The 13,939-nt window shown below is 51.8% G+C and overlaps 1 protein-coding gene across 2 annotated transcripts in view; it reads left to right on the top strand.

Annotated features, from left to right (window-relative positions):
• Positions 1 to 13,939, top strand: part of Unc13c (unc-13 homolog C (C. elegans)) — a 435,225-nt gene that overhangs the window by 177,906 nt on the left and 243,380 nt on the right. For both annotated transcript variants that reach the window (XM_013510339.1, XM_005376625.2), the window contains 3 exons: positions 901 to 1,120; positions 11,406 to 11,633; positions 13,230 to 13,371. In XM_013510339.1, coding sequence (XP_013365793.1) covers positions 901 to 1,120; positions 11,406 to 11,633; positions 13,230 to 13,371 — 590 coding nt within the window. The remainder of the gene's footprint in view (positions 1 to 900; positions 1,121 to 11,405; positions 11,634 to 13,229; positions 13,372 to 13,939) is intronic.

The following is a 13,939-nucleotide window of genomic DNA, read 5'->3' as shown; positions in this document are numbered from 1 at the left end:
AAGGAGGAAGGCTCCTCCTACAGACTTGACCTCTCTCTGAGGACTGCAAGGCTCCTCGGTGGTAGAAAGCTAGTTCACTTCACCCACACATGTAGACCCTTCCTGTGTGCCAGGGGCAGCGGCAGGTCCTGCGAGGGCACAAAGGAGGGAAGGGGAAAGGCCGCTTGTCCCTGCTAACGGGGCCCAACTGGGCGTGGTGAGAGGGGACCCCAGGCCCCTGGGATAATCGTCTTGTGGATGTTTCCAGCCCGCAGTGGCTTCTCGTTGGGAAACCCAATTAGTTCCCTTCACCACAGACGTCACAGAGGAGCAGCCATGTGTACCTTTGTCTGCCACACGCACTCCTAGGCCTTGAGTGGTGAGATTCTCTCCTGGTGGTTGGTGCTGCAATGGGTCCCTGCGGCCTGGGGACAGAGTGGGCAGCGTCCGCGGAGGGCACGGGCAGTAGGCAGGAGGAGAGGTCAGGGTAGGATGCCAAGCGGGGTGTCCCTGGAGGAGCGGGCTCGGCACCAGGCTCACTCTCCACGTTCTTCACACTTTCACTAGGGTTCGGCTGGGACTGGCACAGCCAGGGGACTCGTTCCCAACCCGCCCAAGGCAGGCACTCCGCCAGGAGCCGAGGTCCTGGGGCAGCGAGCGAGCAGACGCTGGTCCTTTGCGGTCGCAGGGTTTGCGGCAGAGCAGGACGGGGCAGTGTCACCAGGGGACTAGGAGGGCAGCCTGCAGGGAAGAAGCAGCTGACGGGGCCCGGAGGGCTGCAGACAGAGCCGCTCTGTTCCAAAGCCCGGCCCGGCCCGGGGCTCTGGGGGAGGAGAGGGCGGAGGGCCTGTGGCTGAAGTCGCTGGCACACAGATGTGACAAACTCCCACCCGTGACAGCCCTGCTGCCTTCTCTCCACAGAAGATGCACGTCTTCAAGAAGACCCTGCAGGCGCTGATCTACCCCATGTCCTACACCACACCGCATGCCTTCGAGGTGTGGACGGCCACCACGCCCACCTACTGCTACGAGTGCGAGGGGCTGCTGTGGGGCATCGCGCGCCAGGGCATGCGCTGCTCCGAGTGCGGCGTCAAGTGCCACGAGAAGTGCCAGGACCTGCTCAACGCCGACTGCCTGCAGCGTGAGTGCGGGCGGGGCGGGGCTCAGCCCGTCCTGTGGGCCTCCGGCTGGGCCACGGCTCCCAGCACATCCTCCCAGCACCAGGACCCGTCCGTGGTGCCCAGAGTGGCCCTGCCTCCCTGCAGCGCTGCATGAGGCAGTCACCACAGGGGTGAGGGTCGGGGTCTACACCCCGGTGCGGAGCTCCAGAGTGGCTGCCCCTCCACTCTTCCCACACCCTGTGTGGTAAGGACCCGGCCCATCCCCACCCGGGGACAGGAGACTCCCCTGCCTCTGCAGCAGAGGGACAGGAGTGTCCTGACGCAGCCTGCACAGCCCATGAATTGGGATCTTGGGTTCGAATGCTGGGGACAAATGGACCCCTCCTGGGTCCCGGAAGCTGCTGGAAGGCCAAGCAGATTCGTATGAGCTCAGTGTGACACATGGCGGGTGTTCAGGTACCAGCGCATCTCCACCCGTTCAGCTTCAGGGTAGATGCCTCCCGTGGGGATTTCCTCTGTGATTTATCCTGAGGGCTCTCTGATTTTTATTATAGTTTATCTTAATTTATATTTCAAAAACTAGCTTTACCTGATGGTTTAGGTCCAGAAATATCGCCAGATCACACTCTAAGGTATACAGATGTCACTGGCTTTTCCCTCTGGTGTCCAAAGTTGCCACTGACAAACGTGGCACAGACGTCCTTCCTAACTCAGCTACGCACAGGCAAGTGGCCTGCACGTCTCGCTGCCACCCTCCGTCTCCGTTGTTTATGTGAACACAGTTGGGGTACGGGCATGGTTCCCTGGAACTGCGTGTGGCACAGCCCGGTGTCCAGATGCAGGCTTGTAGAAGTGCTGTCATGGTCGCCGACACATGCAACACGGCGAGAGCTGGCCGGGGTGGTGGAGGAGAAGCCAGGGCCGGGTGTGACGGACACGCCTCCTCGGGCACCGAAAGCGGGCATTCGGGAAAGACTGCTTGGAAGAAAGAGGGATTGGCTTGGCGGTGTTCATCAGTTTAATTGCAAAAGTTCATCATCTGATTAAAATTTAATCCATCTATTTTACAAATGAGTCGTAAGCAGGCATGTTAGGAAATAAGCGTATTAGGGCAGTGACGTCTGAGGAGAGGGACTGGAAACCAGGTTTCCCTCTAAAAACAAAGGGCTGCGTCGCTTAGAAGGAAACTTTGCTGTGAATCAGACCTGAGAAACAAGCCCATTCTTTCTTTAATCTTTCAGAGAAGACAAATGCTGCTCCCGAGTGACACTTCAGATACCTTCGTAATCTTTTTCCCTTTCTTAAAGCAGCATTTACTATTTACTATCAGTTAAATAAATTATATGATGCAAAATTTTTCTTGGAATGATTCATTCAAATGCATATGGGAAGTGGGAAACTCAAAAGCAGCGTGGATGGCTGCAGCAGGAGCATGAACCCCAGACTGTGCTTCTTAGATAACGTGCCCCTTTTCCCCCGAGAATGGACACTTCACACTGGTCAGAAGGCGGTTCTGCAAATAGGTGCCTTTTCTTCACAACTGCACAAGAGCTCTCACTGAAGTTTGAAACTGTCCCTACAGAATCAGTCACAGTTTCCTGAAGAGATCCTTCTTCGTCGTCATTTTAACAAGCAATTTGCGGCGGTGGCCCGGTGCACAGGACCCCTCCGTGCCCCCGGACGTGAAGGCGGGCGAAGGAGGGGAGAGGAGCAGTCAGGAGGTGTGCTGGCCCGGGCTCTGCCATGTGGGAAGGTCTTATTCCATTTCCCTTGCAAAGTGGGCGTTCACTCTCCAGCACCTCCAGGGCACATGCTGAACGCATTAATAGGAAACTCTGGCTCCTCCGGTGAAAGCTACACCCGCATCCACCCACCGATAACTTCAGCCCACTAAGCTGTATCTTACCTCAGGAGAAAAAGCTTAATAAATTGACTTTTATTGTATGTGACAATTGTTCAAATATTTGAAAATAATTATCTGGCCTTCTCTGGATTAGTGGACCTCCCCATTTTGCTAATTGCTTCTGCAATCAGTGCAGTTATATGTACATGGGGAATGGCTCAGGTTGTACGTACATGTTATACTTACATGTGGTGTGACTAGCGAGCCACGCAGAAGAGAAGGTTATGCAAAGTTCCTCCGGATTGAGCTGGGTCTTGTGCAGTCTTGGGTATGGGGCTCACACCCTCTCCTGCGAGCTGACGGGGCAGGTGGCCCACACCTGCCTGCCTTCTGCACCTGGGCTGACAGCCCTGCGTAGGGGCGGAGTGGAGGAGTGCAGAAGAACCGGGAACGAGACAACGCTCATCTCCCCTTCGCAGCTGTCAGGGCAGCACCCGGGGTCCACCACGTCGCCCGTGACTGGCTCATTTGTGTCCTGCCACGTAGCAAGACACTGCATTGTTTTTGAGAAAGCGGATTCGGTGGTGGCACTGAGTTAGGGTGGAGGAGCAGACTGTGCCTGGTGACTCTGATAGGATCGGTGAGGCGCTGGGCACAGGGCCGCTGCGGCGACTTTAAAGTAGGATGAAAAAGAGGAGGTGTTTGGGGAGGGGACGCGGTGTCTACGGAGTGAGCCGCAGGCAAAAAGCACCTGTGAAACTCTTGGGCGAATTGCTGAGTGCAGAACAGAGCCGGCGGCTGGAACCGGAAGGATGTGCAAGTGAGCACAGGGCCAGCCAGGGGGCTCTCGGGAGGCGTCCCGGCCGCGAGGTGAGCAGCGGCCTCATCTGAGTTCTACCTGAGCAGCAGAAGTTCCTGCCCAAGACCAGAGTCACTTCCCCAAGGGACAGCAGATCAGCAGCCTGTGAGATGTATTATTATCAGATCATCTTATTGTTTTGAGTACTGGCTTTGGAATGAGCTACACCCCCGGTCCTTTTCTTGTAATTTTTTACTTTGAGACAGGGTCTCACTAAGTCACTAAGTTGCCCAGGCTGGCCTCAAACTTGCAATCCTCCTGCCTCAGCCTTCCAGAGAGATGAGATTGCAGGCATGTGCCACCAAGCCTGGTTGTGAGATGCATTCTTCAGTGCTGGAGGTTTGCCACTAGTGCCCTGTCGCGGTTATGTGGCCTGATATCTGCTATTGCAAACCCCTAACATTAATAAAGTCTGGCTAGCATACTGTTGTTTGCAAACTGGATATTGATTTCTTTTTCTCATTGCCCCCTTAGCAGATGTTCCAACTGTGATGGTTTAGGACAGACATGTTGTGTTAGATGTGAAGATCTACCGTGGCTGGCAGCACGGCCACGGCCAGTGCGGTCCACCCAGACCATGAAGAAGAGCTTGCCAGCCTCCCTGAGGGGTGCCCAGCCAGACACTCAGCAGTCGCCCAGTTGGGGGTTTCTGTATGTGTGGTTGAGCGACTTTGGCGGGTGCGTGAAATGAGACAATGGACAATGCGGTTGCCGTTCCCGGTGGCCTCTGACGCCACCCCTGCCCCACTGCCCACCTGCAGGCCTGTCCCTGTGCTGTCTCCCGGGCCTCCTTGCCTGCCCGCTCAGGTTCCATCCTGCTGCCTGTGGTCTCTGTCTCCTGTCTGGCTGGGAGGCAGAGACCAGGTCCCGCGCCTCCCGGGGCTGAGCGCATGTCCCTGCACTCGGCTCCCGGTTCCGTGTGGCTGCGGGTGGCAGCAGGGGAGCCACAGGGGCAGAGCCTGCCGGGCTGGGCGGTTGCCTTTCCACACGGCAGCTGTGGCTCGCAGGACCCGGTGTCCCGGTTCAGGGGTCCAGGAGCTCCTGCAGGGCAAGCAGGGAAGAGGGAAACCGCAGCTCGGCTCGACCCAGGCCTTGAGGTCCTGGGACTCTTCCTTCCGGACTTGGAAGTCGAGAGGCCAAGCCTGGGGAAACGATGGCATCAGCGGTTGGCGCCATGTGGGCCTGCCAGCCTCTGCAGCCCCACCTCGCAGTCACTGCCCTGACGTTTCCCCAGCCGCGAGAGGAAAACCCAGTGATGAACACATTTGTGTGGGAACAGGACTGGCCGGTCTGTCGCCCTCAGCTCCTGAAAGCCCGGGAACAGAGCACTGACGGCGCATCTTCCAGATGGGGGGCATCGGCGGAGGAGGCCCAGGAGGAAGAGGCTGCCTCAGCCACACCATGGGGGTGTCCCGTGACACCAGGACGCCTGTTCCCTGCTCCGCAGTCTTGGCTGCCGAGGAGAGCCTGACTTCCGTGAGCCCCCCAGTACTTTTCCCGCCCTTGCTGAGCTTCAAGGCCATCACAGGGCCGTGCCCCGCAGCAACAGGCGGGGGACCACGCCCCTCCTGTTCTTGTCCCTCCTCACTGCAGTGACAGAGCCATGCCGGGGCCACAGGGCATCTCAGGACACAGGGTCAGAAGCCAAGCTTCAGCCGGGCCAGGGAGCTGCCTCGGCCAAGGACAGTTCTCGGAGCTCCTGTCTTCGGAGATCTTATCCAGCAAGTGCCTGGAGCCCCAGCTATGCGGAGGCTGAGAGGAGGATCGCATGGGTTCGGGTTCGTATCGAAACACATGTTGCTGGTAACATGGGCCACACAGCGAGGTGAATTCAGCCAGACGAAGGCGGATGAGAGGGAGCTGCCCCTGCACTGGGGCAGGGGCTCACCTCCGGGAGAACGCTTGGGGCCTGGGCTTTGCAGGGCGCCCTTCTTCCTGTCTGTGCTGAGACAGCGTGAGGCCGGAGCCTGTGCCCGTCCAGTCCTGACACAGAGGGACTGCGCTCCGCGGCACCCGAAAGGAGGGGCCGTGTCCCCAGGGCCGTCAGCCCGCTCCTGACTGTCATGCAGACAGCTGGCATCTGTAGACACTGCTGGAGAAAAAGCAAACAGAAACTTTTTTTTTTTTTTTTTTTTTTTTTTTTTGGTTTTTCTCCTGTACCGGGAACCGAACTCACGACCTTGCACTTGCCAGGCAGGTGCTTTGCCGCTGAGCTATATCCCCAGCCCCGCAAACAGAAACTTTGTGCTTAAAACAATCGCGTGTGTTGTGTGGTTCTGTTTATTTTTTAACAGACTGAAGAAATCTGGGTAATTAACTGTGATAAGAACAAAGACATCGTTCTTCCCACCCTCCCTTCCTTCATCCTTGTTTTCTTTGCTTAGTACAACTTGTTAACTCAGAGCACCCTTTATTGTTAATTTGCTCCCTTAAACCACATGGATGGCATTTGACTCTGACGGCTGGGGAATCTCTGCAAACTGCGGCTGAGACCCAGCCGCCAGAACACAGAACTCTGAGGCCATCTTCCTGGTGTGAATCACTTAAATGTGCCCCAAAGTCCTCCTGCAGCTTGCAGCCTCTGGCGGTGGGCTGCTGGGACATGGCGGGGACAGCTCGGCAGAGGGGCAGGGAGGGTTGGAGGATTCTTTTGTTTCTGGTGTCAGGCTCTGTGACAGTTGGTGTCACCTCCCAGAGATTGCTGAGTCTCGGAGGGGCTCCAGCCCACACCCCGTCAGGGACAGAGCCCCCGAGCGGGAGCCGCAGTGCTGCGGGGTCCCTGCTCCCCCAGCCTCCGCTGAGTTGTCCTTAGCTGCTGGCAGGAAGTGGGGTGGCTGGCTCTGATGCTGGGAGGAGGAGGCACTGATGCAGCCTGGGGTGCCCTGGGCCATTCCTGGTGACACTGGAGCAGGTCAAGAGGGGAGGTTGAGGTTACCTGGGTGTCACGCCCCTGACGGAGGTGAGCGAATGCCGGCTCCACGCCCACCCGCACGGTGCCCTGGGGTCCAATCAGCCAGCTCCTACGTGATTTTCTGGAGAGACATGGAACAGTGGGACCCGTCTGTGAGTCCCGGGCGGAGCAGCTGTGGACCTGCACACCGGAGGGCTGAGCTCCTTCCTTTCCGGCGCCCCTAGGACCCAGGGGCAGGTAAGGATCCTTGGTGGCAAAACATGAAAAATAACTCATTTTTCCAGATCTTCAAACTCCCGTTTCCTTTGTCTTCGAGCACCCATTGGCCTTGCTCTGCAGAGAGCTGGGGCACAGCTAGCACGCGGCAGGCACCACTCGGCTGTCCACAGCGTCCTCGAGTTCTTCCAGGGACCGAAGCCCAAAGTCCTGGCCGTCCTCGTGCAGGCAGAGTCCTTCACCAAGCGCTTCTGCCTTCAGCCCTGTCAGTGTCCAGTCACACTCCCTATCATCACTCCATCGGAGCGGATGATGAGCAAGCAAACTCATTGCCCAAATCCTGGAGGTCGGGGCCCAGTGCAGCCACAGCCCCGCCGGGCGCACTCAGCTGGCTTCTCACCGTGTCCGAGTGCGGGTGGGGAGGAGCCTCACTGGGCAGACTTCATAGGGGCTCCACCCTCGAGACCGTCCCACAGGCTGTGGGTTAGGCCTCAGACCATGAACTGTAGAGGAGGCCAGGGGTTCACTGTCTCAGGAGCGACAGATGCCAACATCAGCATCAACATGGTCTTCTGCTGTGCCCCGGCATCGTTAGCTACTGAGCACCTTTGCTTTACCTGAAAATTATTTACTGTATCCTTTCCGTGGATGCTGGACTCACGCCCTAACTCTGCGCCAGCTGTGGACGAAGAGTGCTGGGAGCTGGGTAATCACGGCTTGCTCACTGGCAGTGGACTTGGCTTTGCTTTCTGAGAATTCCAAAGCGGAAGTGAAGGACCGAGTACATCTTGTGTTCCTGAGATCATTCCACAGCACAGTCAGCATTTCATACTGAATGTGCTCGGGTTCACCCCAGAGTCAGGGTTTTGGGCAAGGATGGGCAAGAAGTGCATGTGTGTGGAGCCAAACCCAAAGCCAAGCTAAGCAGCCAGTCCTCAGCCGTTTTATCTCATAGCCCCACGACGGGAATGATTTGGCGTCTCTGCATTTGAATTCTGCTGCTTTCCCAGCGGGGCTTTGGAACGTACACGGAGCAGAGCTTGGTCCTGCAGGGTGCTAGGAGGGGTGGGTGTCGCACAGGTGGCACTGTCGCTGGTGACTGCTAAGACCCACAGGTTCTGGGGAGCAGCCCTGGACACTGGTCCGGCGGTGGGTAATTACACCCAGAAATCTGCTAATGCTGCACCTTAGTTCGTGTTTGCAATTTTCTTTTTTCCCATTTTTGTCGCAATGAGAACAATGTGGCCTTCGAGGGTGAAGGCCTGTGCTTTGTGCTGAGGAGGGAGCAGGGTCAGATGCTGAGAAGGGAGGACTCGGAGGGGTGACTTGCAGAGAGAGATGTGTTTGGAGCAGCTACGAAAACCTAGGAAGGAGCAAAGACCAGGCACATTGGAGAAGATCTATTTGGAAAAAAAACACTAAAATTGTGAGTCGCCCTGCGAGGGTGGGAAGTTAATTTCACATGAAATTGAGATGTTTGGGCTAGGAAGTGAAAACGAAAAAAAAAAAAAAAAACGGGTGACTCTGGCTGATGGGCTCACTGCGCCATGTAGCGGGATCGTCGAGTTTGCCCTGCCAGGACATCTGCGGCCCAGAGGTTGAATTCTCTTGTAGTTTCATTCTGCATAATTGCACTGTCTGATGTGTCAGTCAAGTGTTTTTAAAAGTCACACTGACACACTTCATCTGCAGAATGGCTAACAGTTTACAAAGTGCTTCTGCTATGCATTATCTCTTTTGATCTCACACTCTGTTAGTCTCTAGTTGGAGTGTGATTGCGTTTTGGTGAAGCTACTAGACCTCTTGCTACCCATTTTGAAAGAAGATGTATAAATGCAAATTTAAAGTTATGTCTGATTGCTCTGAAATAAACAGAATGAAGCCGAAGGAAAATACCAGCCCAAAGGGCTGAAGACTCATGACTAAATGGGACTACTTAAGAAATGGGTGGATGAGAAAAATAAGACATGTAGGTTTGATAAGCAGCAGGGCAATGGAAAGTGCTTGTAAATCAGTGGCAAAATGAACTACGAATGTGTGCCTCTTCTGAGCAAAACAAATCTCAGTTGAATTATTTTTTCTTCAGAACGAAAATGTAAAAAGCAGAAAAATTTAAAAGCTAAACATCTTTTGGAGAAATGACAGACAAAAGGCTTAAACCTAAATTGCTATTAACGTGCTCCTCCTAAATTGGCAATTTCAGTTTTGGAGTCTGTTCGTGTTGCTGCTGTCCTCCAACGGCGGGAGGCGAGGGGAAAGATCGAAGCGTTAATTGCCAAGCTGTCCTAATTATTTTTAAAGGATTCAAGAGACAGCCATTTAACTGTCTGAGGTTTGATTCCCTTGCAGAAAAAACTCTTGACTTTCCAACTTTGAATTTCACAGTGATTGTTTGTAGGAGCACTTATTGTGTAGGCAGTAGAACTGGCCTCTTCTGAATTTACAAAAATAACTCAAAATATATTTACTGTGTGAGACTTTGGTGCTCCTTGCTAGAGCCTTTGGAACACTAACAGCCAGAGTAATAACAACTGTTTAGAAACGTGGCAAAGACACAGGGTTCTCATAATTCCAACCCTTTGAATGTCCTTGGTCTGTCACAGACCACATTTGGGGGTATTTTCCATGTTGCAGATAATGTTTCCTAGCCCCCATTGTCCTTTACATTTAATGAATACTCCCATATTTTTAAAAAAAATGCCTATTGGGTAGTTGCTACTATCAATCCAGCATAAGCACATTTTACTAAGAACTGTATACTACGCAGTTAAACCATTATTGAAAAACCGCAAACAATTCAATTACTGAAGGTTGCATAATTTGCAAATATGTAGCTGTCATAAGACATAATTTAAAAGATGAGTAGGGCAGTTAGAATTTCTTTTAAGATTGCTTTAAATAGAATTAATTCTGTTTTTGTATTCCTTTCATTTAAATGTGGTTAAAGTCCTCTAAGTTAAAAAAAAAAAGATAAAGCAAGTAACCTATTCTTTCTACTATTGGAATATTCATTTCTTTTATCTTCTGCTATTCATACCCTAATTATTATGAATATATATTTTCCATTTAGGAAACAAATGTTATACTTTTAAATAAATTTTTAATAAAGTAGTACTGTCACTTTGTATATGAATCTATTTTGATGAAAATTAATAGTTGATCTCTCTTTTGTCTGGCCTTTTATGCTTAAATTGTACTCAATATTCACACAATGAGGTTTATAGGGTCTTACTGAGGATGTGTCTCATGGCAAGGATTATGCAAATAAATTATCCCATTTAATCTCTAGACATTTTATGAGATATTTGGGTTCTAATTTCATAAATATCATATTTCAAAAATTATAATACAAGTTAGCCAGTGCTTCTAGTCACTTAGATGAAAATTGGGGCAATTATGCTAAGAACTCAAGTCTCTTGATCCTTTCCTTTATATCTCAGTTGCTTCTTTGTCAAAAATAAGTTGTTTCTGTGGGGGCCCTTGCTGCGGGCCCTGGACGCAGGCTCCGCTTCCTCACTGCACTCACACAGCTGTGGGGATGGGACCCGGGATGCTCTAGTCGCTTGTGGAATCAGGGGTGACCAGGAGGGCCCACAGAGCCCAGGGCACAGCCAGTCCTGGGTGGAGAGGGTGACCACCCAAAACCAGGGTTTTGGAAATGCTCCACCGCCAGAGGGACTCATGTGGCAAACAAAAATGCCCAGAAAGGTGAGATTGGTTACAAAACAGGTGCAAAACACCAAACACAGCGTAAACATATGCCCTCGAAATCAAAACGGGGTTTGGCTACACACGGAGAATGGAGGCTTTTGAACCCGGGGGCATGGGAGGGAGGGAGCAGGGAGTGCTCCGGCTGCGGGCTGGGTGTCTCGTAGGCCAGCAGCTGTGTGGAGGACTCAGCCTCCAGGTTTCCAGACCCTCACATTCATTTTAAGTGACACGGCGCACTGTTTCAATGCAGAGTGTACACAAATGAAAAATTTAAAATACAAGAAAAATTTTCACACATTTAATTATAGTGAATCCCATCAGGACAAATAATGAAACAAGTTGGAAAAGCTCAAGTGCTTGAATTACTGATTACTGAGTGACGCTTGCTCTTTCTACCCCATGTGTTTCCCAACTTTGTCTTGGATGTTTAGTCACCGGGTAAGTACGTGTGTTATACGACACACGGCACTGAGTGCACTGCTTCTGTTGTTTGTGAAAATATTCTCTGAACACTCAAACCAAATATTTGCACAACCCGTCCTGCGCTCCAGTTGTGAGCACGAAAACTGGGAATCTTGAAGGTTGGTTCACTTGCCCATGGGCCCGTGGGGCCAGTCGCTGTACATCACAGCGCAGTGACTTCTGCCCCGACGTTTCCCCGAGGCCTCCCTGACTCCTGAGAACGAAATAGCCGCTCAGTCTCACAGTGCCCCTTCTTCCCTCCCCCTGCAGTGCATTCACACCACCACTGATTTTCCGTTACAGGAGCAGCAGAAAAGAGCTCTAAGCACGGCGCCGAGGACAAGACGCAGACCATTATCACAGCCATGAAAGAAAGAATGAAGGTCAGGGAGAAAAACAGGCCAGAGGTGTTTGAAGTAATTCAGGAAATGTTTCAGATTCCTAAAGAAGATTTTGTGCAGTACACAAAAGCAGCCAAGCAGAGCGTATTGGATGGGACATCTAAGTGGTCTGCAAAAATAACCATTACAGGTGAAAATGGTCTTCCTTAAAGTCTTTGTTCCTTATTGACTGTGGTTATGTGTTTCAGAAATCACTGCTCATAACAGTTGTGGGCAAAAGAAATAGAACACTTTCCAGGGTTGTTAATGCGCTACCGACAAGTCTAGTTGTCACATCAAAGCCCATCCCCTAGGTAACTGCCATAGATTCAGTCTTCTGATGTACTCACCAATATCCCAAAGATGCCAAGAAATTAGCTTTGTTACTGCCCGCCATCGATGCATTCAAATGTAGCCAATCACCTCCTCCGTGAGGTTTTTTTAATGAGCAATTGGTTGAGTCACAACTCATCCGTCCATTTGATGCTTGAGCAAAGGTCACTTGAGGTCATTGGCCTTCTGAAACTGCCATAGATGAAGCCCCCACTGGCCAAGCTTCTTAACCTGCTCACGGGGATTTAGAAGGTAACGGTATTTGCATTTGGATGAGTGGATCAACACGGACAGCAAACTCATAAAACACCTTTGAATCACAGGACGTTGAACTGTGCTGGGCAACGTTCTGAGCACTGTCAGTGCCCCATCTTCTCTCTGTGTGCACAGCAGTGTGGATCTGAGCTCAAGTGCGCACGTCCTGACAGGCAGGTGTAGAGGACTTCCTCGGAGGCAGAAGCAAATCCAAGTCAGAGGAAGACACTGTAATTGTGTGAAATTCACAGATCGCGTTGTTTTTATCTTGAGCAGCAGATGCTCTGAGGTACATATGCACGTGGGATGGTGAAATCCAGCTAGTTAACAACTGCGCTCCTCATGCCACTGCTCCCGGGTGAGGGCACCAGCTCGAGAGCGCAGCGCCCCGCTAGCTGGGCACACCTTGCTGCCCAGCAGCCCCATGGAGCCCACCGCTCCTAGCTCCCTGCAGTGTGCATCGTCCCCCGACCTCTGCCATCCCAGCTCTCCCCACGCCCAGCTCTGGTAGCTGCGCTGCTGTCTGATGTATGAAATCGCCTCTCTCCAACACGTGACATTAGGCAGCCCTTTTTCTCTGTGCCTGCCTGCCTTCACTTCACATAGTGTCCTTCACAGAGTTCCAACTTGTCACCAATTGCAGGATCTCATTCTTGTTTCACGTGACAAATCAGCAAAACACTTCATTTTTTTTTTCTTTTTTGGTTGTTCTCTGGTACCGGGAACTGAACTCATGACCTTGAGCTTGCCAGGCAGGCGTTTTTTGCCACTGAGCTAAATCCCCAGCCCCTTTTTTTTTCCCCCCCCCTCCGGTACCGGGAACCGAACTCACGACCTTGCACTTGCTGGGCAGGCACTTTTGCCGCTGAGCTAAATCCCCAGCCCGAAACACTTCAATAGACATTTCTTAGAAGACACCTAACCGACCTAGGTGCATGGAAAAGTGTCCAGCACCGCGGTCGTCAGGGAAACCCAGTTTAAACCCCCAGGAGACCTCACCTCACACTTGTTCTCTTATCAAGCACTCTTAAAATCACATTGACTGTGCAAATAAAAGCAGCACTCGTACATCTGTAAACCAGGGGACAGAAGCGTTCCCCGCGATCTCTCAGGCCTGAGAATATCTTCATGCTAACATGTGCACTTCGGTTTCTTTCAGTGGTGTCCGCACAAGGTTTGCAAGCCAAGGACAAGACAGGGTCAAGCGACCCCTACGTGACCGTCCAGGTTGGAAGAAACAAAAGAAGGACAAAAACCATTTTTGGAAACTTGAATCCAGTGTGGGATGAGAAGTTTTATTTGTGAGTATATAACGTAAAGCTATTACAAACGTCAAAATATTTGAGAGTAAATTTAAGACTGGCAAGCACAGATCTCTCATGTAGAAATTACAAAGAATGAAACTAAAAGTATAAATTTACTTAATATTCTTATAACATTGGTTATTTATTCTTCACCCCTAAGCTGCTGAAGGAAAGCAATATTTCACACAAAGATAAGGTGGCACAGTGACGGTGACTTTGCGCAGGTGGGAGTGATTCACAGCATAATCTATAACTTAGGACAAGCCAACAGCTAGGAATTTACGGCCGCGACTTGGCAGGAGAAGGCTCTCCGCATCTCAGGGCCACCAGTTGGGGTGCACGGGGCTCCGCCCACCTGCACTTGCTGAGCACCTGCCCCACTTCCCCTTGCCTGTGAGGACACTGATTTTTAAACCTCTTCCGTCTGGCACCTAACAGCAAGAAGTCATTTTCCTCTTAAGAGGTCTTTTCTTTCTGTCACTCTTTCTTTTTGGAGACAATAAATAAATAAATATTTCCAAATACTGCAGGCAGAAGTGGGAACTTCGGACTGGAATTAAAGGCA

The sequence above is a fragment of the Chinchilla lanigera genome, unplaced genomic scaffold, assembly GCF_000276665.1.
Source record: "Chinchilla lanigera isolate Chin_1 unplaced genomic scaffold, ChiLan1.0 scaffold00008, whole genome shotgun sequence".
Classification (NCBI taxonomy): Eukaryota; Metazoa; Chordata; class Mammalia; order Rodentia; family Chinchillidae; genus Chinchilla; species Chinchilla lanigera.
This window is presented reverse-complemented; position numbering and strand designations above follow the sequence as displayed.